Genomic DNA, 26,219 nt, shown 5'->3' on the forward strand with positions numbered 1-26,219 from the left:
TTAACATATCTTCTTCTGCATCCTTTTCCTCTTATACATTTACTTTATGTAGTATTCATGTAGTATTTATGTAGTATATGTGATTTTACTGAATGTTGTGCTGCACACAGATGCATGTGTTCTTATTGTCTTGCCGTCTGTGAATTGTGGGACAAATAACATACAAACAGATGAGGGAAAAGTAATTTTGTCTAAAGTATGCACTGTAAATACTGAAAGGCTGACCTTTGGTTTCATCCCAGAATGACTAAATAGATTATGAAATAAGGTGTGTAAACAGACAGCTCAGCCCAAATACACTGAATATATTCACTGTTTTTGTGTGTTATTGAACAAAATATGGCCTTTTTAAATCACTAAATCTATCCTACCCTCATTTTTCCAGCTGAAAAATAAAGGAAATGTTCAGTTTTTACACCCAGCAGAACAGAGTAAAAGGTAATGTTTCTTAGATCGTCATGTTTTATCCATCCTCTCCATCGCTGCCTGCTGCCTTACATGGAGTCTTAAGGCCGCTCTGGTAAGTGAGCAGCAGAGCCACAAAGAAGCTGCTACAAAAATAGAAATCGTAAATGCAGCCCAGTTTAACCTGCTCGCTCCAGCCTGCTCACCCATCTAGGTGAGGCAGGAGCCACAGGCATCCTCTGCACACGCCTTCCTCTGGCTTTAGTAATTCATCCATTCATTTACAGCCGACAGCCCTCATCGGCAGTTCGGTTATCACAGAGCATCCATGACTTACTTTTATCTTTTATTCAGGAGTCAGGAGAAGAAGCATACTGTGTATTATGGAATATTATGAAAGCAAAGGAAGGATTTCACTAACATGTCTGCACAAGGTATATTCTACACCTGAAGACTGACTGTGGCTTAAATGTTTGTATCTGTAACTTTCACTGATGTAAACTCTACATGACGCAGACGTGTTCCTGAATCAAATCCAATATGTAAATTATTTTTTTCTATTTTCATTTTTTGTAAAAAGATCATGAAATGTTGTTTGCTCTCTGAGCAACAGAAACTCCAAACATGCGATTATCCTTGGGTTTTGAGCTTTGTTGAGTTTGTGGGTTTTGTAAATGTTTTTTTAATTTGTTTCTGGGTCCTTGGGTTTCTTTTCTTATTCATGACTGTGTCCTTTACATTGTTACGTTTGGTTTGCCTAGTTTACTCTTTCTGTCTCTCTGGTATTAGTTTGACATTGAAGTTGTCCGCATTTTCTCTCTGTTAAATTCTTGTTCCTGTTATGACATTATTAGTTTCCTGTTTGACTTTGATAGCTCTTTCTCACTGGTATCTTGTGTTTAGTATTAATTCATCTCCCGTATCACTGTCTTGATTGTTGTCACTGGTGACTTATCATCCAGCTGTTTCCAGTCTGTCTCTGGATCTATGTTTTGGGGCTTTCTTTGTTTTTTAACTCTGCTTTGCGTTTGGGTAAAAAAATGTCCTACATGCTATCCAGTCGTTAAGTGATGACGTGACAAATCCTACTTCCGGGTCTAAAGTAGTCTGCGTTTAATATGGCTTTTGTGTTGTTAACATGTTTAATGTTTTGTATTTTCTTCTATTTAGTCTCAAAAAGCTCCTAAAACAGTCAGTGATCACTGTTGACCTCTCTCTAATCATTTATTTAAGCTCAGTTTTTAAAACCTTAGGATGTAACTACAGCCCAGCCCATGCAGCAGTATATGAATGACTAACCTCGTATTGTGGATGGATTATCTCAGTTGTTCTCCTGGCTGAAGTTTGGTCTTTTTACAGCATCCTGCCATGCGATTACATTTGTTCCTGACCACCGACAACACTCACGTTAACTTTTATCGAGTGGGAAAAAAGTTAGCTTTTTATATTATGCTAACATAGCTGTGTCGCTAGCGGTCATGTAGCACATCATTACTAGGGTTGCCAACTCCCTGAAAAATAAATAAGGGACACCTCGTGGCCAGGGCCGGGCGACCCAGTTGTCTTCACCCTTCCCAGTGTGGTGAATTTTCTAGCTCTTTTTTTGTGTGTGAAATTATTTTTTTAACCATTTGACTTGAATTTGATTTAAGTAGATGTGTATTCTTTGTGATATGAACACATGTGAAACAAATGATCATTTAGCCATTTATTTTTAGCTCAAAATGACAACATTAACACAATAAAACAGGTCTCCTTCTTAAACAGAAGCCTGTCATGCTTAACTTTTGAGAATATAAGTAAATCTTTCTTTAAAAGAACTCTGTCCTGCTTAACTTAAAATAATAGAAAACAATAGAAAGAAAAACATTCTTGTAACAGTGCACATTTAGTGCATTTAGTACAATTGGCTTAATGCTAATCAGCTGCTCCTGTTTGTAAACCCGCTTGTTCCCATGATTACGCATCTTAACTCATCATCATTATTCATCTATGTATTACTTTTATGTATTAGTCATCTATTTGTTGTAATCATCTATCCTTGCAGTTGTTTATTACACAAAATAAATTATATTATCACACTTCTGGCCACATAGCACTGATATTCACTGCACATGCCCATATTAACTTTTTCCAGCCAGGTGTTTTCCTTTTCCCATTTTTCCCTTTCTCTGAACAAACATTGCTGCTCTAATGCTGGGCTTACACTGTGCGGTTTTAGGCCCATTTTGAGCCGATTTTTGAGTGATCGGACCGATTTTGGCCTTCATCGTGCATCGTGTAGTATACGTGGGGTAACGAGAAGTGATTAACACCTCACGACCAACTCCCGATCATCAATCGCTCGTGAGGGTCTCACCACAGCCGCTCACACTGCTCGCGCGCAAACACGTAAACGTTGGTGTAAAAGATGGAGCAGCACGGCTGTGCAGCGTGTGATCTGGACACAAGCGATGGAGGCACACAACCGTGAAAATAGTTGGATTTACATTGCTGCTCAGTCACAGCTGCCCGATCAATGTTTTTCATTAGCAATTTAGCAAAGTTGATGGTGGTGGTGTGTGTGTCTGTGTGAGTGTAATGCTGGGCTTACACTGTGCGATTTTTGGCCCATTTTGAGCCGATTTTTGAGTCGTGCGACCGTTTTGGCGATCGGCCCGATTTTGGCCTTCATCGTGCGTCGTGTATCGTGTAGTATACGTGGGGTAACGAGACGCGATTAACACCTCACGACCAGCTCCCGATCATCAATCGCTTGGTCGGGAGGGTGTCACCGCAGTTTGTCACACTGCTCACGCGCAAACACAAATGTCGGCGAAAAAGACGCCGCAACACGGCAGTGCAGCGTGTGATCTGGACACAAGCGATGGAGGTACAACTTGTAGAACTTTGGAAAGCTCATCCGAGCCTTTTCGATGTGGCCTCAGAAATTATCACAACACAACAACCGTGAAAATAGTTGGATCTACACTGCTGCTCAATCACAGCTGCCTGATCAATGTTTTTCATTAGCAATTTAGCAAAGTTGATGGTGGTGGTGTGCGTGTCTGTGTGAGTGAAAGACTGAGAGAGAGAGCACGACAGATTCTCTGTTATAACCTTCATGTTATGGAGGCACAGTGTGAGCACTCAGGTCGCATCAGAGCATCGGGCGGTATAGTGTTAGACCCTGCATCGTGACCTACCAACTTCTAACCCCTGCGAGTCAATCGTGCAGTTTGAGCAGGAGCTGAATAACGTGACTGAAAAAATCGCACAGTGTTTGCCCAGCTTTAGGTGTACTGTCGTCCGAGACTTGCACCGCAGTGTCGGCGTTTGTTTCCCTGTTGGCCATGCTTCTTGTTGTGGTCATCTGTTGTCTTCCGGTATTTTCTCCGTAAGCGACCTTTCCTTGACCAATGAGATGAGCGGTAATCTGAATTGTCATACTCGTAAGTGTGCTGTCAGCTCATTGGTCACAAAGCAGGAGAGGGGCTGGGAATTATGTTTTCAAACAAAGCGTTAATTCCATTAAAAGTTATAGACTACTTTTGATTCTCACTGTATTACGGGACAAAGTGCGTCCCTTATTAGCTCAATACGGGACGTGTACTTTTGTTTCGAAATACGGGACGATTCCGTATTTTAAGGGACGGTTGGCAACCCTAATCATTACATACCAGCTAGCCAAACTTCAGTAACCCTACAAACGTCACTGCTGTTTAGTTTCCTGTCTTCATTTATGCTGGAAGTGATAACAGAGCTGTACGTTTTAATTTGTTTCCAAAACCCCGCAGTCAGGACATGCTATATTGTATTTAGATAGAAGCTAGCGAGCTAACTCCCTGCTAACTTCTAACTCCGTTAAATATCATAAATTCCGTTTTCATGGATGCCTGGATGTTAAACTCAATTGTTACACCTGGTAGAGCAGAACGCTGATCATTTTATTAAAGATGAAAGACTAGACAGTTTTTCAACTCTCAGTAATGCCATAGTGATCATTTGATATATGGACCTGCAACGGAGTTTAGACCCAGACACGGCTAGTGACGTCAGACTTAACGACCGGATAGCATATAACATGATGTGTAAACATGGTAAAAGGATTTACCATGTAAAAAAAATGTATACGTTATTCAATGAGTAAACAGACACGCTGGCCCAAAGGACTCCAGGACCAGGAGCTCTAAGCTGGTCTGTACCTCGTATTTTTTTAATGTAAACGTAAATTACTCAAGATTTTATGTAGTTATTAACATAGCATAAACTGTACTTTCACTCCCCAAACTTCCTTCCTTCCAATTACTATATAATGTGCTACTGCTTTATAACGGCAAAGCTTTGTAACATCAGCTGATAAAGGTGAGGAAGAATTGAAATTCTATTAACAACATGTCCAAGTGAAATCACGTAACCTTAGATAATTACGGTGGCCTTGCAAAGAGTCAGTTGTGAAATTAACAGACTATCGTTCTGATCATCTTCTGAGTTGAAGCAGCAGTTCATGAAAGGAGGAAATGATTGCACTGAACATAATCAAGGTAGTTATTCTTTTTAAACATATTTGTCAGAACCCTTTAATTATCATTAAAATGTTATGGTTTTTGGACAGCAGATTAGATTAAAAAAATATTTTGTTACCTAACAAATCTTCTCAGTCAGTTTCACTTTCCTCCTCCTCTTTTCCTCCTCTCTGGGAGCTTTTATCCACTTAATAATTCTGCTCAAGCTTAAATAGCTGAGATGCTCTCAGCTTCATGGAGAATTTAGTTTGTTTGCTGTAGTTTCACCATAAATGATCATACTGAAATCTAATCTCTTATTGCTTCTACCATAAAACTCCTAAATTAGGAGGTTTTAACCATCCAAATCCTGGTGCATTCTCGGACCTCGTCAGTCATCGAGGCTAAAATTCTTCGGGTTTATATGAGGCAGGTTTCCTCCCAGGAGTTTGTGCGTGAGCTCTAATCAGTGGTGACCAGTCCAGAGAGCTGACATCATCCCAACATGCAGTAGGCCAGCAGCCAAGTCCCACATGCCTTTCAAATGGACTGAGTATGAAGTCACTTGACTCATAAACTCTGAGAGGAGGAGGAGGGGGAGGGTGCGGGTGAAGTGAGAGCGAGGCAGGATATCACGAGGGTTTGAACGCTGCTCATTTTACGTCGCTTTAAATTTTTACAAGCCGTTTAGCTCCTGAGCGTTGACCAATCTCAAGTGGTTGGTGGTCAGCCCACCACATGCATGACTCGAGAAATGAGTCATGAGAGAGGAATAAGTTTGGACCGTATCATAAGACTCCCACCGCATCACAAACAGCCATACTGACTAAAGGGGACAGAGATTTATTAAGTATGCGTAAGGCTTCTCACATCAATGAAGAAGATCTACATTTAAATAGAAAATCTGGGATAGGAGAACCTGAATAACTAAATCAACATTTAATGAGAGCCTTGAATTACTGATACCTGTTATCAGCCGGCTGAATGGCTGTTATCAGTCGTTATCAGTCTTTTGCCAGCATGTGGCTTCTTCAGCCAACGAGGAGGCCGTTATCACTTCATTCACTGGTAAGTGCAGAGCATAGAGTTACACACCATGGCTCATCCACTGGTTAGTGAAGTCCTGTTGTGAGCTTAAGCTGACGTTTCTTGCATCATTTTGTGTTTATTTTGAAACCATATGTGATGAACAGCAGTCCATCTCACTGTGAAACCCTTGACAATGAGCACAACCACAGTAATCCTCCAGTTTAACTTGAATAAAGACCCTTATTTACAAAAATAACCTCGTGTTTTATTCAGAAGCCTGGAAACTAGCAGGAAAGTGTTTACTGAGGTAAATATGAGGGAGCACTGGGTCATTTTCCCACAGACTTCCACGATTTAAGCAGAAGTTTTTTATGGAAGTACTGGAGTCACCTCCTACTGGCCCCTAGAAAGAATGAAGATTTCAGTTGTTTGCAAATTAGTTTCAGACCCAGAAGTTACATCCATCTTTGTATGTTGCAGATCACACCGCTGTGTTACAGCATGTATAGAAAACCAATGCCCTGTGGATGAGAATGGACTGGGTTTTCCAGTACCATCCAAGTGGGAGGAAACCCTGGAGACAAACTATCTCATCTGGCCTGAGAATGGGTGGATGGGTGCATGGATGGATCGATGGATCTTTTAACTTATTTTAGGGTTCTCACCAGTTTTCTTTGGTTCTGCTGTTTTTAGGACTAATCTATTGAAGCAATCACTGTGTAAGGTGAATGAGGGGAACAAACTTGCTGGATTTCAGCACCCAAAGGAGTGTCAAAGAGGGGGATTTTACAGTGTGACAACCTGGGTCATAAGGAAGCCTTTGCAGTAAATATTAAGGTTCAGATCACACATCAAATGCATCAAACAGACAAAGTCTCAGTCCAGATATTGGAGGACATTATGTCCCTACTTCAGGGTTTCTGAAAGAGTAAAAATAAATATGATTCAAACTTGGATAAGAGTGCAGTATGTCTACCTTGTAATATGATGGCAAATTCAAGGCTGAGCTCAGACAGCTTGCCACAACATCAACATCCCATCTTTCCCAGCGTGATCCATCTTGATGTTATCAGCTGTTTGATATGCCCTCCTCATTGCTACAGAAAAGTGTAGCCAAACAAATGCAGTGCTCGCCTCTGCTCCCTGTTATGCTGTCATGGGAACAGCAGTTGTTGTTATGAAACCAAACATGACGGCGGACGCTGGTCCCACACAGATTAGTGAGCTGAATTAGCAGAATGATCTCATAGTTCCTGTCTTATCAGTTGGCCTTGGGTTGCAAATGGAAGATACGGTCACACTGTTACAAGCTGAAGCTGAGAATTTAAAGGCTAATGTGACCAGAATCTGCAACGGTTTTAGAAATCAGTTATAGTTTTTCCTCATTTTTTTTTCTTGAATCCAAATTCAAGTCAAACATTTGATCAAGTTTTCACAACCACCAGGAGGGTATTTTAAAACAGCCAAAAAGAAATGAGGGATTAATCTTTTGCTTTAATTGTGTTTGCTTTGGATCTGCAAAGCGATTTTCACCTCTGATGTCCACCTATAAATGTACTGGAAACATTGGAGCTATTCCTAGAAGCAAATCTTTTCCATTATCTACGTTTGCTGAGTCAAACTTGGAAACATCAAGTTTTATTCACTTCACTTATCCAGATAACGGAGTAATCCTACCCTATGGCACGGAGCCCAGGCAGTAAGGATTTTGGGTACAAGTTTCTGATCTATCAAAGGATTATAATGGAGAATTACAAGATCTAATAATGCTTAGGGACTGATTAATTCCTCACAACTACAAGACATTAATAAGAAACACTAAATTTGTCATTTTCAGCTCTTTAAATCATTAAGGAGATACCTATAATCGACTGTTTGACCAGTTCTGGAAAATACTCAATTTATAAACTTCTTATTAACATATACAACTACTTTATTTGTCATTCAGCTGCATTTATAAATGTTTCGCACTGCTTAGAAACATAGCTTCATGCAAACTCTCACATCCCACCTCGTCGTCAGTGTATCAGTCCATGTTTGCTTGTGGTGTACCTCAAAACTCTTTTAGTTTTTTTTTTACCTCTTGGTGAAATCTTCCAGAAGCATCAAATGTATGTACCACTGTTATGTAAGGAACTAAGATCTATTTTGCAACACAAAGCACAATAACCCTGAAGCAGAAGTCAAAAACGTGATTTCTCAAAACTTTTTTCTGACTAGTTACTTTTTGATTTTGCACCAGATTATGACTGAGGAATCTCAGAAGAACCACCCCTTCTGAAACCCAAAGATTCCAGTTATTGGGAAATTAAAAGGAAAGAGACACAGAAGATGATGAAATGACACAATAAGAAGAAACTCTTGAGTTGTGAAAGCTGGGTTGAGATGAGATCTTTTTTATGAATTGCATGGTTCGAATGTTTGTTGGGATCCTGGTCATCATCAGCGCTGCGTTCACAAACCGTTACACCCAAACACATCCGCTCTTTCATCATAACAGTTTAGAGGAGACATATGTTGACCCATTTAATATCCTGTTAGGATTTGAAACAACTGGTGCAAATCAAACATCTGGATCGCCACCAAACTCTAATCAGTGGTTTCATGTTGCAGATTATGTTTGATAATTTTGAAAAATAACGTGCTGACGGACGGGTCAAGCAAACAATTTCCACATTCAAAAATTTAATTATGCTGCTTTTTATTCCCATCCGTTGGTTTTTGTTTGTTTTTTTGTTGTTGTTTTTTGCTGCCTGTATGCACACTTTTTAAAATAGCTAGCAAAGCAAAGGGAAGGTCCCAGGAGATCTGGGCAGGGTCGGAGTATGCTGAGTACAACAACAGAGAGGAGGTCGAGTTAAAGACCTTCTCTGTTTAATGTTCAGCTCTGAAACACATAAAAGCGGGAACATTTTTAAATAGAAGAAGAGACGTCTGATGTATAGTTCAATCCTCAAAGCAAAATCAGAACCAAAGCAAAACCATGAAATTAATCCAAAGGAAACATGTGAAGGTTTGTAGCCTGTGTCAGGTCCGGCTGTGCCCGAGGAGTCCAGTGCACAAACATTAAGGAGTAAAGGAACAATATATAAGCTTCTTATATAGTGCACATCGGTCCAGATTTCACAAATATGCAGACTTCATCTGATAATACATGATTAAAATATTTTCAGATGGTTTCCAATCTTCATTTTTTTTATGTGCAGAAACAAAATGTTAAAATACAGTACAATGTAAGATTTTAAAATGAAGGAATTTTTTGTATTCATTTTTTACTTTTTTCTGTTTTTTAATTTTGTTTTACCTGGAATTTTTTTTAGGGTTATTTTTATTTTATTTTTTTACATTTTTGTTAGCCACCAGAAAGAGTAAGATGAGCACCTTTTTCTTTCTGTTGTTAAGGTTTTACTAAACAAATACATTTTTGAGATTAAAACTCTCTTTTACGACAGTGTCCTGGGTCCAGGCAGTTCCACATAACCCACCATGTTTTATGCTACTGTGGGTTTATTCCTAAGAAGGTGCTACAGAAAATCTGTTTTCTTCCATTCAACCATTTTTCAAAACTGTTCATCCAGCTTGTCCTGGGTCTGCTCCGGGAGTAGGCCCCGGGGCAGACCCAGGACACGCTGGAGAGATTATATCTCTCGGCTGGCCTGGGAACGCCTTGGGGTTCCCCCAGATAACCTGGAGGAGGTGGCTGGGGAGAGGGAGGTCTGGGCCTCTCTGCTTAGGCTGCTGCCCCTTGGATAAAGCGAACGAAGATGGATGGATGGATGGATGGATGTTCATCCAGCTTAGAGTCATTGAGGGTCATCTGTCAGCGCAAGGCTAACACAGACAAAACGTTCACACCAGCAACAAATTTAGAATCACTGGTTAAAATAATGCGTACGTCTTTGGACTGTGGGAGGAAGCACCCATAGCACCCGTGTGTGTGCAGAAAGAACACTAACTCCACACAGCTGACTGAGCACTTTTGGCCACTCCCTTATTTTCCAAGGGGTCGCCACAGGGATGGATCCACATTACACCAATACAGGACTGCCCTTCCTTCCTCCCTCTATCCTGGTTTGATACTGCCACGTGTACCGTGGTTTCTTTCTCCCACCAACTTATGTTCACTACTACACTACGGTATTGCGAAAATGCATCTTTTTCTCTCCGTTTTGACCTTCCGTCCACACTGAGACGCCGTTTTTTGTAAAGGAAAACGCAGCGTTTTGAAAACGCGCTCCAAAACGGATACATTTGAAAACGCCGTTTTCACTTCGCAGTGTGGACAGCGAACCTGGAGCCTTTTCGAAAACGATGACATTGACGGAGGGCATTATACAGCAGTTGTTTTGTTTGCTCTCAATTTTGACAGCCCTATTAAATATTAATATCTCTTTGTACATGCTCCAGATAGCTTTTCTTCAAATTCTTTAATTCTCACTTGCTTTTCCAACTTTGTACTTTTGTGTTACTCGCAGCAACAACTCCACCTCATTGTAAGTCCATTTAAAAAACTCGGTGCTTTTCCTCAACATTTTACCGCAATGTTTCAAAGAGCCGGAAAGTAAATAAACGGCAGACAGAAATGAGGCAGGTCGAATCGTCTTGCATTGCACGCATGCGCATGACTGGAGCGTAAGCGTTTTCAGCCGTTTCAATGTCCGAGAACGCTTACACAAACTCCTAAACACAAACTTAACAATGTAGTGTGTGCTGTACAGTGTAGCGAGGAATGCCCAGACCTCTACATTGGAGAGACCAAACAGCCACTTCACAAACGCATGGCACAACATAGAAGAGCCACCTCCACAGGACAAGACTCAGCTGTCCATCTGCATCTTAAGGACAAAGGTCACAAGAAGCAATTTATGTCCACAGTGAGCGACTATCTTTGAACAGAGGTGGTGGCTTAAGACACCAACTGTCTGCCATCTATAATACAGTTTTGAGATCCCTTCCCAGACGCCTTAACCCCCACATCCCGGGCCATCTGACCTCAGGAAATCACATGATAGGGTGGGGCTAGGTTTCACCATGAGCTCACCCGAAACCTTGGCTGATTGTGACCTACTCATGTGATTAGGTAGAGGATCATTAGGGGATTGATTGTCCCTCTCGATGGGATACTCCCACAGGGCTTAAATCTGGGACTCTCCACCATTTGACCCTAGAACAGAAGAAGCTTCTTGGATGAGAGGTGAAACGTCTTCAAGCCACTTAAAGAAGTCCAGACGCTTTTCTTTCCAAGCTCCTTAGACTACGATGACCTGGATGACTGAGAGCCTTCACAGACATCTGCTGTTTTGTGCTCTAGTTTTGGAAATTAAAATTCCAGGATTTTCTCTCAATGTCATCCGGATGCGCTGGTGTGTTGTGTATGTACAGTTTTTTCCCTTTTTGTTTCACAAACCAACATGGAGGTGTTACACTACTGGGTCTGTGTAATTCTGGGTTAAGTTATATTATTTGATTTGTTGTTTTTCATGGGTTTGGTTCTCTTTAATTTTTTTTATGTGTGTTATATTTATAATTCCTAGTTTCTAGTTTTCTGTCTCTATGCCTTCCCTGTGTTCCATGTTTAGTTACTCTAGTCTCTGTGTTTCATGTTCCTAGTCAGTCGTGTCTCCATGTCACAGTGTCAAGTCTGCATCTTTGTGAAGGTTTCCTGTTTATTTTGATAGTTCCTTGTCCTGTGTTCAGTGCATTTGGTTTTGCTTCCTCCACGTCTCGTTATGTCAGATTAGTCCAAGCTCTGTTTTCCTCCTGTTTCCTATTCCCTCGTTACTCCGTTGTGAATTTAAGCCCTGTGTTTTCCTCTGTCTGTTGTTGTAATACTCTATGTGCTGTAAGTTTCTCCAGGTTTCTGGTTTCTATTATTCTTAGTTCCCTGCTCCTTGTTTCCAAGTGTTAAGTTCTTAGTTTCCATGTTCAGGGTTTTGGTTTTTGTAAGTTATTTTATGGAGGATTTTTCCCAACGAAAAAAGCTGCTGCTTTAAGTTTACATTCCAAGTACAAGTCCTGCATTTGGGTCCTTCATTCTGCCTACTGCACCTGACATGATGCAACCAGAATCCTAAAACACTGAAGCTACACAATAAGGGGTACTACACCAATGAGTGACATCACTATCGCTATGTGCATTTTTTATACAGTCAGTGCCAGTCAGACCAACAAGCCTGCACCACTGCTAAACACTTCTCACTGACTCTCAATGATTACAGTTTTTTCTGATTGCTTAAGCACATTTTTTGTAACTATTGGCTAATTTTGCAAACCTCTTCACACAAATAAGAAAACCTGTCACCCAATAATCAAAACATTGTAGTTCTCTTGCAAAAGCAAACACAGCTAGATTAACTCTTCACACCTTCGTAAAAATGGTGTTTCCGTATCAAACAGTACACACAAGCCATCATCTACTTAGCACACAATGCGCCAACTGCACACTGATGGTATGAATACAAAACACATCTGGCTTTTGCTTTCTCTGTGCACAAGGTAGGCTATGTCAGTTTGAGCTCATACTTCTGTCATAGATCCATAAGCATAGAGGGATCCAAACTTCAAGTACTGGTGTTTATTCAAACACATCAAAACAAACACAAGTGTTTATTTCCAAGTATAGGATTATTTGCAATCGCCATAATGACTATATGGGTTACTTGGTCTGCAGTGAACATGCTTCCTCTGCCCCAGCATCTGGTCATCTAGCAATTCTGTAAAGTAACAATTTCAGTATTTTTACATCAATGGTATTGGTGTGTTTCTCATTGGCATATGGCAGTGCTACAAATCTTTGTGCGAAGTGACTGTACTCACCGATTCTCATTTCAAGATGTCCTTATGGTACTTGCTACAGTGTAGCGGCTCGAGTTAGGCTGGACCTGTTGGCCAGCTACCCTCAGGGTCATTCGACGGTTGATTACATGGTCCACTATTGTAGCTCTGATGTCATCAGCAATTCTATTTCTTACTCTTCCTACCCTTCCTCTCCCCCCTCCTCGTCTTCCTCTCCCCCCTCCTCGTCTTCCTCTTGCTCCTCCTTGTCCTTGTCGTCCTCTTCATCCTACTTCTTCACCTCCACGTCCTCTTCCTCGGCCTCCTCTACTTCTCACTCTTCCTGCTCCCTCCATTGTACTCCGCACACACAGCTTACCTGTATTATAGTGCTTGGGCTGATTGCAAAGTGAACGAATTATCTAAAAAAGTTTTCACATGTGAAAGTGTGCCAGACATTTGGCAAATTAGTGTTAATGATAGCCATACATGTGTATACTTTTGCTAGGAGTGTGTTGGAAATTTGGTAATTGAGTGTTGTGCAGTGAATTGTGCCTACAGTTTTGCAAAGTGTGTGTTACAAAATTGCAAACTGAGTGCAAAGCAGTTTTTGTGCTTTTAGTTTTGCAAACTCAGTGAGTGGTTTTGCTATAAGTCTGAATAGTTTTAGAGATTGTGCTACAGGAATCACAGTTAGGGTTTAAGCATTCAGAAAAAACTGTAAGTCAAAGTGTTTAAACAGACCAAATTACAGGAGACCATAGGGGTGGATGAGCAGGGTGCAGCACGAAGGTCCTGGGCAGGCTTGAACCAACCCAGCGGGGCTTTTCCCTCCACCAGAAGTAACATGCTATAATTCAAAAAACGTTTTACAATTACGTTCCCCTCATAATGATCCCATTACATCTCTGGAATACCATAAAACCATAACACAGTACATCTTTACTACTATTAGTGTAACACAAGTTTTCTTTCATTCAGGAAAACTAATGGCACTTGACTGCAGAGCATACTTGCACAAACGTTCATGTTTTCCATTCATTAGCTGCTTATAGATATTTCAGTCTGGACACAACAAACCTTGTGTGACTGAAAATTGTTTTCCTGCTGCAGCATCTCCGCCCAGCTGCTGTAGAAACTGTGTCGGAAAGAGCAGAGCTTGTCTCTCAGCTGAGCGGCGCTTAAGCACTCTGGTAAAACATCTATTAAATTAATGCCTCCTGATGTACTGCTTCCTGAAACCAGCCTTTACTGGGCTGTGAATAAGGGAGTCATAACTCACTGATTCACTGAGCGAGTGTCTCACAGACGATCCTTTCATGACTCAGTAACGACACACTCAGCGTGGCTCAGTGGGTGTCGCTCCATTCCAGTAACTCATTATTGAAGCCGTCACTATACATCTAAATGACGCCTGAAAGCATTTAACTGATCACACTTACACTTTAGTTCTGAAGGTTTTATTTTGGCCCCACTTCAGCCTTATTTAAAAGGTTGATAATTTCTCGTTTACACACAGCACCTACACAAAGCTGAGCCGAGTCTGCTTTTCCTTATTCTCTGTCATGTATCTCTTGCTCCAAATGAAGAAGTCAGCGTACAGCATGTTCAAGAAATCCCTGCAATCCCCTATGATGCCACAGGAAGTGGATATCCCTGATGATCCCATCTTAAATCCCTCTGTTTGCAAGAGACAGCCAATCAGAATCAAGTTGTCTCAAAGGGGGAAGAGCCAAAATGGCTTGTTACAGAAATGACATGAAATGAGAGGTTGTACTGAGGCCCAGTATGAAATAAATAAGGATTATTTTGAACTGTGAATCATACAAAGCTGCTCTAATAGATCCCAAGTGTAACAGCAGGACCTGGAAAGGAGATGATTAAGGTCACTTCGCTTTTGTTGCATTTAAGATCAATTTTGGCTGTATAATCTGTCAACCAATCAAATTCAAGAATTCGAGAGAGTTTAAGAAGCCCTGAGTCTTTTCAGTTTCAAAAACTCAGCTGACTAGCAAGGGGTGCCTCAGAACCTCAGGGACAATACGTGTCAGTGTAGGCCAGTCATTAACCAAACCCTGCTTTTTTAACTCAAGTGGGACCAAAAGGCACAAACTGAAAATCCTCCTGCACTAAGTAAGACTTGAAACTAGAGACGGAGACCATAAACTCATCAGGAAAGTGTTTACTAAGCTCACACAGAAACCAAGTTAAGGACAGATTTCCTTTTGCCATCAGAGGAGTCACCCCCTGCTGGCCTTTAAAAACCATGCAGGTTTATGCAGATTGTTGGCTTCATGCTCCAGAACCAGAAGTATGTTGGCATACTTTGGCATGCAGAGAGGAGCAGCCAGGGATCGAACCACCAACTTTCCAGTTAGCGGATGGCCTGCTCCTCCTCCTGATTGTTGACCATCAAATCACTATGTTGCAGGATTTTAGCTCCTCCCTGTGTTTAGGTGGAGACAACAGTCTTGTATTAAAGATGTACCACGCCAGTTTTGGAAGGTTAAAAGCATGGGGGTAGTATTAACCCGCAGGTTTCTCAGCCAAACAGCCAAACATCTGGTTTGGAGATTTTTGTTTTCTACTTTTTTTCCCCCGACTTGCCATTTGACTTCTTTGCTACAACGTTAGGTTTGAAGATGGTGGTTTGAGTTAACATGCACCTCTTCACAACATTAACCCTGCACGAAAACCTAAGAGTTAGGATCAGTGACTGTGCCAGTCTTACTAATCCCATCCCTGAGTTTATAACATAGTGAGACCCTGGTGTTTGCTATGAAGACTATGGTTTCAGTCAGTGACACTACAGTCTGTTTCCTAGACTTTTTAAATACTCGAACACTTGTCCACCCAAGATTTAGTCACATCGCCATCTGTCATTTTTCTTTTCACTCTTTTCCTCTTTCAGTTCTCCATGGTGGACCATCAGGTATCATGGGTCATTCAGATGTTTTTGATCTCAATCTTTGTCTAGCAGCACCGTCATCCTTTTGTCCATTAAATACCTGAATTGTGTGGTTGGTTTGCAGTAGGTGTTTAGGTCCTACACAATCATTTTCACAACAGTTCTTTCTCAACTGTTGATGGTGCAAATCTACTACACTGTTTCTCTGTGCACACATCTGTCCCCTCTACTGTTCGGCCAGATTTCCCATCAGAGTCAAGGGTTGGGGGATGCAGGGTGTGGTATGCTGCACAAACTGAACTCTGAATGTTATTTGTGACACTTGAGCCTTTCTGTGTCTCTGTTTTGTAACTCCACACGCTTTCTATTTTTGCCAGCTTCGCGCAGACATCTACTGCATCATCTGCTTCTGTCATATTTTCCATTTCTAGGTTAAAGGATGTTGTTTGTTGAAGAGATTGTGCAGACAAATTTATGATTTGGGGGTTATATTAATAAATCTATTAGAAAAACCTGGCATGGGATAAGAGTACAGTTTTTCTTTGGACATTTATTAAAGTGATCCGTGTGGGAAACCAGAGCATGGCCTCCCACTCTCCTTTTAGAGTCTAGAATTTGCATCATGAATGTGCAGTATGTGATGAAATAATCAAGTTTGGAAAGGAAGGCCTTTAAACCCGTTAAATTGTAAACAAAAAACATTTTACCGCTTTCAGTAATTCTGAGTAAGTTTAATCATTCATCATGAATTATTTGGATATGCTTTAATTGATAAAACATTTACAGGTGAGGTAAAAGGTTCATGAAGAGGTTTATTAGCCTGTGAGCTCAAACCTGACCCCAACCTCATAAAAATGTGCTTCATATTTTTGTCTCTGAGGTCTTAAGGTAGTTGGAAATCCTGTTGATTTTTCAGTATTATAAAAGTCGCAAAGCAGTAAATGTTAATTAGTGACCATTTTAACTGGATTTACAGCAATGACCTTAAAATATTTTTGCCTAATAATAACTAATAATGTTATCATTTCTAAACTGAACGCACACACATCACACTTAGCTTAGATCACGTTTTTCACTCCATTACAGATCAAATCCACCGTCATGAGTCAGGCTTCCATAAATAGCTTGGTTTGAGTCACTGCTGATGTTTTGTTGACCCGTCCATCCACCCTGACCTCCTCCCTCAGCTGACTATTTGGTTCTGCAACGTCATTTGTATGACTGATGTTGCTGTGCATCGACAAGACACATTTTAAATATAACATTTCCACACTTCTGATTATTAGTATTTTTGATTATTTAGTGAATGAAGTTACAAGGAAGCAGAACACCAAGCTTGTCTGATTTTTTTCTGATGAAAAAACGGGAAATAATTCAGCTGCCAATAATATGGAACAACACTTCAAAACTACCTTAAGTAATTAGCTGATATAAACTACTGTAACAAATCTTTAATGTAAACTGCTTTATTTATTGAAATATCCTGATTTCTTTATTTTAATCATTATATTTGGACTCTGGATATTTATTTGTTGTGGAGTTTTTTTAAATTTCAAATAAACATTTTGATAACTTCTCATACTGTTTACTTGGTGATATAAAACCTATATTTATCTCAGTTTTTCTGTTAGCTGACATTTAATTTAGTTCAGATGATCTTGTCTGGATTTTTTTTTCTTTAATAGCAGTTGTGATTCACCAACTCTTTATACAGATCTCTGTATCTTTGCATTTCTGAATATTTGAGGAAAAAGTATGTTTTTATATGATTGTCCTGTTTTTTGTATAATAACTGCAAACAATAAATAAATGCGCAAAAAAATTATAAATACTGTTTTGCTTCCATCAGTGTAAGGTGTTTCAGTAATGGTATACGCCAATATATTTTCAAAATTATCGGTCTATGATATTGGCATGTTGGCAAATATGATGGCACATACCCATTTCAGTAGTGGTCAGATGTTTTTCTAGATTTCTTTGTGGCAAATTAAAACAAATATATCAAAACAAGCCAGAAATCAGAGTTACTCACCTGGTAGCTCTTAGTGTCACAGCTGTTCGGTCCCAAAATGACTCCAGTCCTTATTAATACTTCACTTCTTCTCCAGCACTCACCACACCAGCGTGTCTGTCTTCTTTCCTTTAAATCTTAAATCCAGCCTTCACTGTGTCTCCTTTTCTGCCAAAGTTGGAGCATGGTGAAGCTTTGTCCTCTCCAAGTTTGGGCTGTATGCTCACTGGCCGAGAGAGTATGAGTGAGAACTGAAGACAGAGAGAGAGGGGAGGGGATCGTGTGAGGGCAGAGATGAGAATAAACAGACTCTTTCTCTGAGCTGAAATAAAATAAGTTCTCTTTTTGCCGCAGGATGTTCAGCCTCTCTCTTTACGCCTGCTTGTTCCCGGTCATCAGCACTGAGGCTCTGCTCTATATTTAACCCGTGCTCTCACTCTGTGTTAGCAGCTCAACTGACTGACGGACTGACTGAGGCTCGTCCAAACCCCCAACAGCTGAGCTATCAGCCCTGACCACACCTTCTCCTCCTCTCACAGCCAAAGGATTAGGTTTGGGTGCGTTTGGCTTGAGTTGTGGTTTGTTTTGTTTCACTCCAAAATATTTTTATTCTTAACAGCATGAAACCCAGATGTTCCTGCCCCTCTGTTAATGTGACATCACTGTACTTGAGTTGATCACTCAAAATTAAGTGGATTTAACTTGAATAAACAAGATCAGTAAACTTCTGGTATTCATGGTGAACTATCAGCTCTCAGATTTGCTTTGTTTTCATGTGTTTTTACCTTAAATAGTCAGTTTGTCTCATTCACTTCTTCCAAGCACTCCCCATCTTCTTTATTTCCTAACCCTAACCCTAAACTTGAACACACCATCTTCTCACCTTTCCCTAACCCTAACGAGTGTCTTTGACAATCATTTCTTTGACCTTCTCACCCCTTCTCTAACCTCAGTTTTATTCCCAACCTTTCTAATCCTCACACTTTTACTAAACTTGACCTCTTTTTTAATAATTTATGTAACGTTTAGCTTTTTAGACCCACTTTTGTCCTGCTCACATTGAATAATTCTGAATACAGAATTGCCCGACTGCTGCTAAATATAATTTTATTTATGTGAATATGTCTGTACACAAACACAAACATATATCATGTATTCTCTATTTAAACAAGTTAAACATTCAGAGCAGGAACTTGGTAATGCAACAGTGCCACCATCTCTAATCTGACTCCTAATTTTTAATCCTGACCCCCTGAAATTTATCCACAATCACTGACCCTAACCCCCATGAATCTAACCCCTAAACCTAGATCCAGCATCTTCCCATAATGCAGCGCTGCAGCCTCCTTGCTGAACGCTAGGCTAACTGGGAACATTCCCGCGTCAATCAAGTCAAACTTCTGTTATTGCGAAGCTAGCCGCTCACAATGGTGGAGAGAAAAGTTGATTCTGAAAGCAGAGCCTTTCAGCGCCAATGGGTGACTGAATATATGTTTACAGACATTGCTGGTAAACCTGTGTGTCTTATTAGTGGAGCTAATGTGGCTGTAATTAAGGAATTTAATTTAAGACGGCACCACGAGACAAAACGTCAGGATAAGCTGAAAAACCTAAATGCAGATCAGAAACTACAGAAGTAGAAGAGCTAAAGAAGAATCTGACATTTCAGCAGACGTTTTCCACCAGAGCAAAATCACAAAGTGAAGCTGTTGTGAAAGAAAATTTTATTGTAGCAGAGGAGACAGCCAAATCAGCCCGGTACCACTCTGAAGAGCTGCATGATGAAGCTGTGCGTTGTCTTGTGTCCAGACAAAACGCAGATTTTGGCAAATGTGAGCCTGAGGAGAAATACGATTGCTGATCGGGTTTGTGAGATGGCCACTGATTTAAGAACACAGTTGTGTGAAAGAAGCAAAAACTTTATTGCATACTCTCTTGCTGTGGATGAAAGTACAGACATGATGGACATTGCACAGCTGGCCATCTTCATCCGTGGAGAGGAAATATTGAACATTAAATCAATGCACGGGACAACGACAGGAAAAGAAACTGCCCAGGGACAAACTTGTTGGACTTACAACAGATGGAGCGCCGGTGTTGTGCGGTGAAATAAGCCACACAACACCGGCGCTCCATCTGCTAGTCAGCAGGATGCGAGTAAAGATGCAGGAGGAGAACTGTACCAGTGAGTTAACAGCATATCACTGCATCATACACCAGGAAAGGTAAAGTCCTAAAAATGGAGCATGTAATGATCACCGTAACGCAGACCGTAAATTTTATCTGAGCTAAAAGTTTAAATCACCGTCAATTTCAGTCTCTTATGTGGGAAATAGATTCAGAGTTTGCCCACATTCCTTATCAGACAGAGGTCCGTTGGCTGAGTTGGGATAAAAATTCTCAATAAAGTTTTTGAGCTCAGCAAGGAAATCTGTCAGTTCATGGACATGGCATGTATGATGCAGTGAAGGCATTTCAAGTGAAGCTGTCACAAATGCACCAGTGCAACCTGCCTCACTTTCCCTGTTGCCAAGTAATGTTGAACCAAGTCAGCAGACTTTGCTGAACTGCACCTGTGCAGATTCAGATGGAGCTGCAGTGTAATGATACACTCAAAGTGGGCAAGTCCTCAGGTAAACAAGAGTAACTACCAATAAGAGTGGAGGATGTTGTTGATGCATTAGAGGGTTACCTAGGCAACCAGTGCCTGGAACGTCTGCAAAGTCATCTTTACCCCTAATCTTTAATCCTAATCTGTGTGTTTTAGGCTCTTCGTTCAGGTTCTATGTCCATGTGTAGGAAGAGTTGCTCTAATTTATAATACTGTTCCCGTGCTTTTAAGATGTGTTTCCATGTACCTCTAAATCAATGCATATCCAATCTGTGGGCACATGTATATGTTTATTTATACTACTTAATATTCTCATTGGTTACACAACTTAATCCCTAAGTAACCCCTGAACCTTAATGCTGAACACAAGCCCTACCTGGTAACCTTAAACCAACTCTAAGTTCTCAGAAAATGTGATTTTTCACAGTTTGAAATTTGCCCTTGAGAATCTTGTTAATAGGGTTACAAAAATTAGACCTTCTAACTAGCACACGTAAAAAACTATTAACATTTTTCCACCAAATATCCCTTTGTTCCCTTAAAGCTACGGGATATGACCAACATTAACGTAAGCAGACAAAACTTTAAAGGTCTGAGAATTTCTAAGAATCAATTTAAGACCTTTAACAGCCTTTTAAAGATGTGCATATGGAAAATATTTGAGTTCATGTATTTGTAATATGACTCAATTGAAACAGGAAAACAAACACTTTTTGGACCGACTGCTTTGTAATAGTGTTATTAATCATGTTGTGGTTTATTGTAGTCAGCAATGAGGTTGTAAATGTTATTTTTTCAGTGATCTTCGGCTCAGCTTGAGTCTGGCTCAGCTGTGTACAACAATGGGCGTGTTTGCGTGCTAATTTCTCGTCATTGATTGTTTTCAGATGTAAAGTAAAATCACTGTTTCAACAGCCATCCTGAGGCTGGATCAGACCAGGCTTTTCAAACACGACGTGATTTATTCAGGGCTGTGAACACAGCAACATTTGTTCCTAATAAAGCAGCTCTGAGTTTGACTTTATCAATGAGGAAGAGTGAGAACCGGAGCTGCGTGTTGTTGCAAAGTTTGACAACCAGCTTCAGCAGACACAACACAGCTGAGTTTGTGCTTTTAAGAAAAGTGATTTTCTTATCAGGGAGTGATCTCTCTGAGATGTTTTCATGAACAAACATTGTTAAAGGAGCTTTAGTTTTATCCTTCAACATATTGAATCCTGTCAGCGCCTTTCATAAAAGCGAAGCCAAAACGGCTTGCATAATTACACACACACACACACACACACGTTCATGTTCTGGAGATCAGCCTGGTCTTCCTGGAAATATTCAGTCTTATAAATGTGCCAAATACATGTGAAGGATCAATCCATGAAATAAAACAGTTGCTGGACGGTGACATGTTCACACACCCACACACTGAAAGGAGGTAAGCGTCAGTCCATTTTTGTTTCAGGAGTCATCCGGCAGAGGTGTGGACTTGAGTCACATGACTTGGACTCGAGTCAGACTCGAGTCATTAATTTTATGACCTTAAACTTGACTTGAAAAAATGTTCTAAGACTTGTGACTTGACTTGGACTTTTACACCAATGACCTGGGACATGAATTGGACTTGAACCGGTTTACTTGAAAAGACTTGATATTTCACCCCAAATATAAAATTGAACACTCATATTATATGGAAAGTGTCTACCATTAATTCACTTCATTTATTCAAACCACACTCCGTACATATGTGTGCGTGAGCTGTAGCACAGCCAATCAAATTAACCAGATTTAAAAAAAAAAAAAAAAAGAAAAGAAAGAAAATGCTGCAAGGAGTTGTTTTTTTCCAGGTACAGTGGGGCAAAAAAGTATTTAGTCAGCCACCGATTGTGCAAGTTCCCCCACTTAAAATGATGACTGAGGTCAGTAATTTGCACCAGAGGTACACTTCAACTGTGAGAGACAGAATGTGAAAAAAAAATCCCTGAATTCACATGGTAGGATTTGTAAAGAATTTATTCGTAAATCAGGGTGGAAAATAAGTATTTGGTCACCTCAAACAAGGAAAATCTCTGGCTCTCACAGACCTGTAACGTCTTCTGTAAGAAGCTTTTCTGTCCCCCACTCGTTACCTGTATGAATGGCACCTGTTTGAACTCATCATCTGTATAAAAGACACCTGTCCACAGCCTCAAACAGTCAGACTCCAAACTCCGCCATGGCCAAGACCAAAGAGCTTTCGAAGGACACCAGGAAAAGTATTGTAGACCTGCACCAGACTGGGAAGAGTGAATCTACAATAGGCGAGCAGCTTGGTGTGAAAAAATCAACTGTGGGAGCAATCATCAGAAAATGGAAGACATACAAGACCACTGATAATCTCCCTCGATCTGGGGCTCCACGCAAGATCTCATCCCGTGGGGTCAAAATGATCATGAGAACGGTGAGCAAAGATCCCAGAACCACAAGGGGGGACCTGGTGAATGACCTGCAGAGAGCTGGGACCAAAGTAACAAAGGTCACCATCAGTAACACACTACAACGGCAGGGAATCAAATCCCGCAGTGCCAGACGTGTTCCGCTGCTGAAGCCAGTGCATGTCCAGGCCCGTCTGAAGTTTGCCAGAGAGCACATGGATGATACAGCAGAGGATTGGGAGAATGTCATGTGGTCAGATGAAACCAAAGTAGAACTTTTTGGTATAAACTCAACTCGTCGTGTTTGGAGGAAGAAGAATACTGAGTTGCATCCCAAGAACACCATACCTACTGTGAAGCATGGGGGTGGAAACATCATGCTATGGGGCTGTTTTTCTGCCAAGGGGACAGGACGACTGATCCGTGTTAAGGACAGAATGAATGGGGCCATGTATCGTGAGATTTTGAGCCAAAACCTCCTTCCATCAGTGAGAACTTTGAAGATGAAACGAGGCTGGGTCTTCCAACATGACAATGATCCAAAACACACCGCCCGGGCAACAAAGGAGTGGCTCCGTAAGAAGCATTTGAAAGTCCTGGAGTGGCCTAGCCAGTCTCCAGACCTCAACCCCATAGAAAATCTGTGGCGGGAGTTGAAAGTCCGTGTTGCTCGGCGACAGCCCCAAAACATCACTGCTCTCGAGAAGATCTGCATGGAGGAATGGGCCAAAATACCAGCTACTGTGTGTGCAAACCTGGTAAAGACCTATAGTAAACGTTTGACCTCTGTTATTGCCAACAAAGGTTATGTTACAAAGTATTGAGTTGTATTTTTGTTATTGACCAAATACTTATTTTCCACCCTGATTTACGAATAAATTCTTTACAAATCCTACCATGTGGATTCATGGATTTTTTTTTCACATTCTGTCTCTCACAGTTGAAGTGTACCTCTGGTGCAAATTACTGACCTCTGTCATCATTTTAGGTGGGGGAACTTGCACAATCGGTGGCTGACTAAATACTTTTTTGCCCCACTGTACATAAACTATGAAGTAGTCAACAAAAAACCGAAAGTCATGCTGATGTGTGTCTGTCATCCAGACACACATCAGCAGGTCTAAAGTCACTCTGGTGTGCAGTTTAGATCCCATTTAATTCAGGTTACGTCAACGTATGATTTCGAATTTGTTTCTTAGTGGGATCACTCAAAAAGATACAGATGGATTTGTGTGAGACTTTTACAAGAACTGAGTTAGTTCAGCTTAGAAGTTTTAATTTTTGGAAGATGGAGAAAAACTGAAAACATCTTCTCAAATACATGTCAAACTGAAAGAGTTTAGAAAGTTCTAATCCAAATCCAGTCATGACCCTTTGAGATGTGGGAACTTATTTCATGCCTTAAGAGGTATGTAGTCTCACACGTGTTTGTTGGTAAGATTACCTCAAAGCAGGTGGAGAAGAGAACCTATTAGACCTTTTGGTGCAGACCTGGATCTCTTTCTTTAAAGCTCAGAAGCGAGGCCTTGACTCTAATGGATGTCTGAGTGCACTCTGCAAACAGCAAGAAACGTCCAAATGTGGCCCACATCGGCAGCTATCTCTGGGCCACGTTCACGAGTCTGACTCAAACCAGCCATACTGCCACCTGATGTGTGGATGCACTCATCTATAATTAGCTTGCATGTCATAGAAGTTACTTGCTAAAATAAATGTCTTCTGCTTTCCTTATATAGTCCCATGGAAACACTGCTGCAATGGAACAGGGTCAGTGTAAGGTAACGAAGGGTTATCTTGAACCTTGAATCATGCAAAGCAACTTTCGTGGAAATAAGAAGAATAGGTTGACGTTAACATTATCACTGCGAGTGGTGAGATATTCCAGCACAACAAATCGAACAAATCGCTGGTAAGTTCAACACAAGACGCTGGTGGGGAAAGTGTTAAAGATGCTGTGGTTTATCTTTGCATCATGATACTGGTACAGCGCCGTCGCTCACTCATTCGTCACACCCAACCTTCCTCCTGCACTCACACAGTTTGGTGCCACAGCTCGTGTTTTATCTGTAATGTTCCATTAATTTGAACCTCTGCGGGGACCGCAGATGAACGAGAGAACTGCTGCCATGTGATAATCATCTCACTGCTTCCACACAGAGGAAGGCAGTGACTCAATTTACTGTAATGAGCTCTGAACATCGCTGTGGATAACCAGGGCTGCAGAGGACTAAATATACTTCAGGTGACTGAGGTAATAACCTTTTCTTTTTTCACCTGAGGAGGAATAGGATCGTGGCAGGACAGCTGGAGATATCAAAATTTGCTGGAACATTTTTTGGGAATTACATTTTTTAATATCCTTCAAAAACAGTTTCACAGTAAGGTCCAACCAACATGAAATGACACCAACCGAAACTCACTGATCATCTTGTTTTTCTTAAACTAGCACACGGATACATTATGCAGTTATACAAAGAAATTTTTGCTGCATTTTACACATTTTTAGCAAATATTTGCTTAGAAAACACAATGTTGTGTCTATTATAAGCAAATATTGCTTTGCTTTGGGTTAAAATGGTATTGGTCTCAAAATAAAAGATAAAATATGTGGTTATAAAACAAAAAAATAAACACTTAATGACTTGTAAGGCCGGGTCCACAGGACGGATGATGCCACCCCCCTTTTTTGTTCAGACTGAGCTGGCCAGGAACAACCACCAGGACTGGCTTAGTCTGGGTTCCTCACCGAGGCCCATCTTGCCTTGGAAGACTCTACCAGGGGGAAATTTCCCACGACATCATATCTCCAGGGAACACTCAGGCACACAAGCCACTGCACCATCATAGGATGGTGATTAGTACAAGCTCACAGTACAGATTCTGCTTCTCCACATCAGCTGTGGTGGTTTGAACATCTGACCCACATACAAGGCCTTAAAAAATCAGGCCCCATCTTATCTTAATGACCTTGTAGTACCATATCACCCCATTAGAGCACTTTGCTTTCACACTGCAGGCTTACTTGTTGTTCCTAGAGTATTTAAAAGTAGAATGGGAGGGAGAGCCTTCAGTTTTCAGGCCCCTCTTCTGTGGAACCAGCTTCCAGTTTGGATTCAGGAGACAGACACTATTTCTACTTTTAAGATTTGGCTTAAAACTTTCCTTTTTGCTAAAGCAAATAGTTAGGGTTGGATCAGGTGACCCTGAATCCTCCCTTAGTTATGCTGCAATAGGTGTAGGCTGCTGGGGGATTCCCATGATGCACTGAGTGTTTCTTCTTCTTTAACTATGTGTTAATAGACCTCTCTGCACTGAATCATACTTGTTATTAATCTCTGGCTCTCTTCCACTCTCTTCCTGTCTTCCTTCTCTCTCCCCAACCAGCCGTGGCAGATGGCCGCCCCTCCCTGAGCCTGGTTCTGAGGTTTCTTCCTGTTAAAAGGGTGTTTTTCCTTCCCACCCAGTGTTTGGTCATATGATTGTTGGGTTTTTGTCTTATGTATTATTGTAGGATCTACCTTACAATATAATGTGCTTTGAGGCAAATGTTGTTGTGATTTGGTGCTGTATAAATAAAATTGAAATTGAAATTGTC

At 40.8% G+C, this 26,219-nt stretch overlaps 1 protein-coding gene across 3 annotated transcripts in view; it reads right to left on the reverse strand.

Moving 5' to 3' along the window:
- The window catches only part of LOC146617625 (filamin-A-interacting protein 1-like), a 60,125-nt gene extending 42,059 nt beyond the window's left edge, over positions 1-18,066 (reverse strand). For 2 of the 3 annotated variants that reach the window (XM_085372264.1, XM_085372262.1), the window contains exon 1: positions 12,735-13,101. In XM_085372264.1, coding sequence (XP_085228390.1) covers positions 12,735-12,744 — 10 coding nt within the window. In that variant the 5' untranslated portion in view covers positions 12,745-13,101. Of the gene's footprint in view, positions 1-12,734; positions 13,102-17,632 lie in introns of those variants that run through there. The other variant, XM_085372263.1, reaches the window with a different exon arrangement.
- Between the last annotated feature and the right edge of the window lie 8,153 nt (positions 18,067-26,219).

The sequence above is a fragment of the Diplotaxodon limnothrissa genome, linkage group LG15 (assembly GCF_057381915.1).
Source record: "Diplotaxodon limnothrissa isolate DT_005_m linkage group LG15, D_limnothrissa_male_GT1.1, whole genome shotgun sequence".
Lineage (NCBI taxonomy): Eukaryota > Metazoa > Chordata > Actinopteri > Cichliformes > Cichlidae > Diplotaxodon > Diplotaxodon limnothrissa.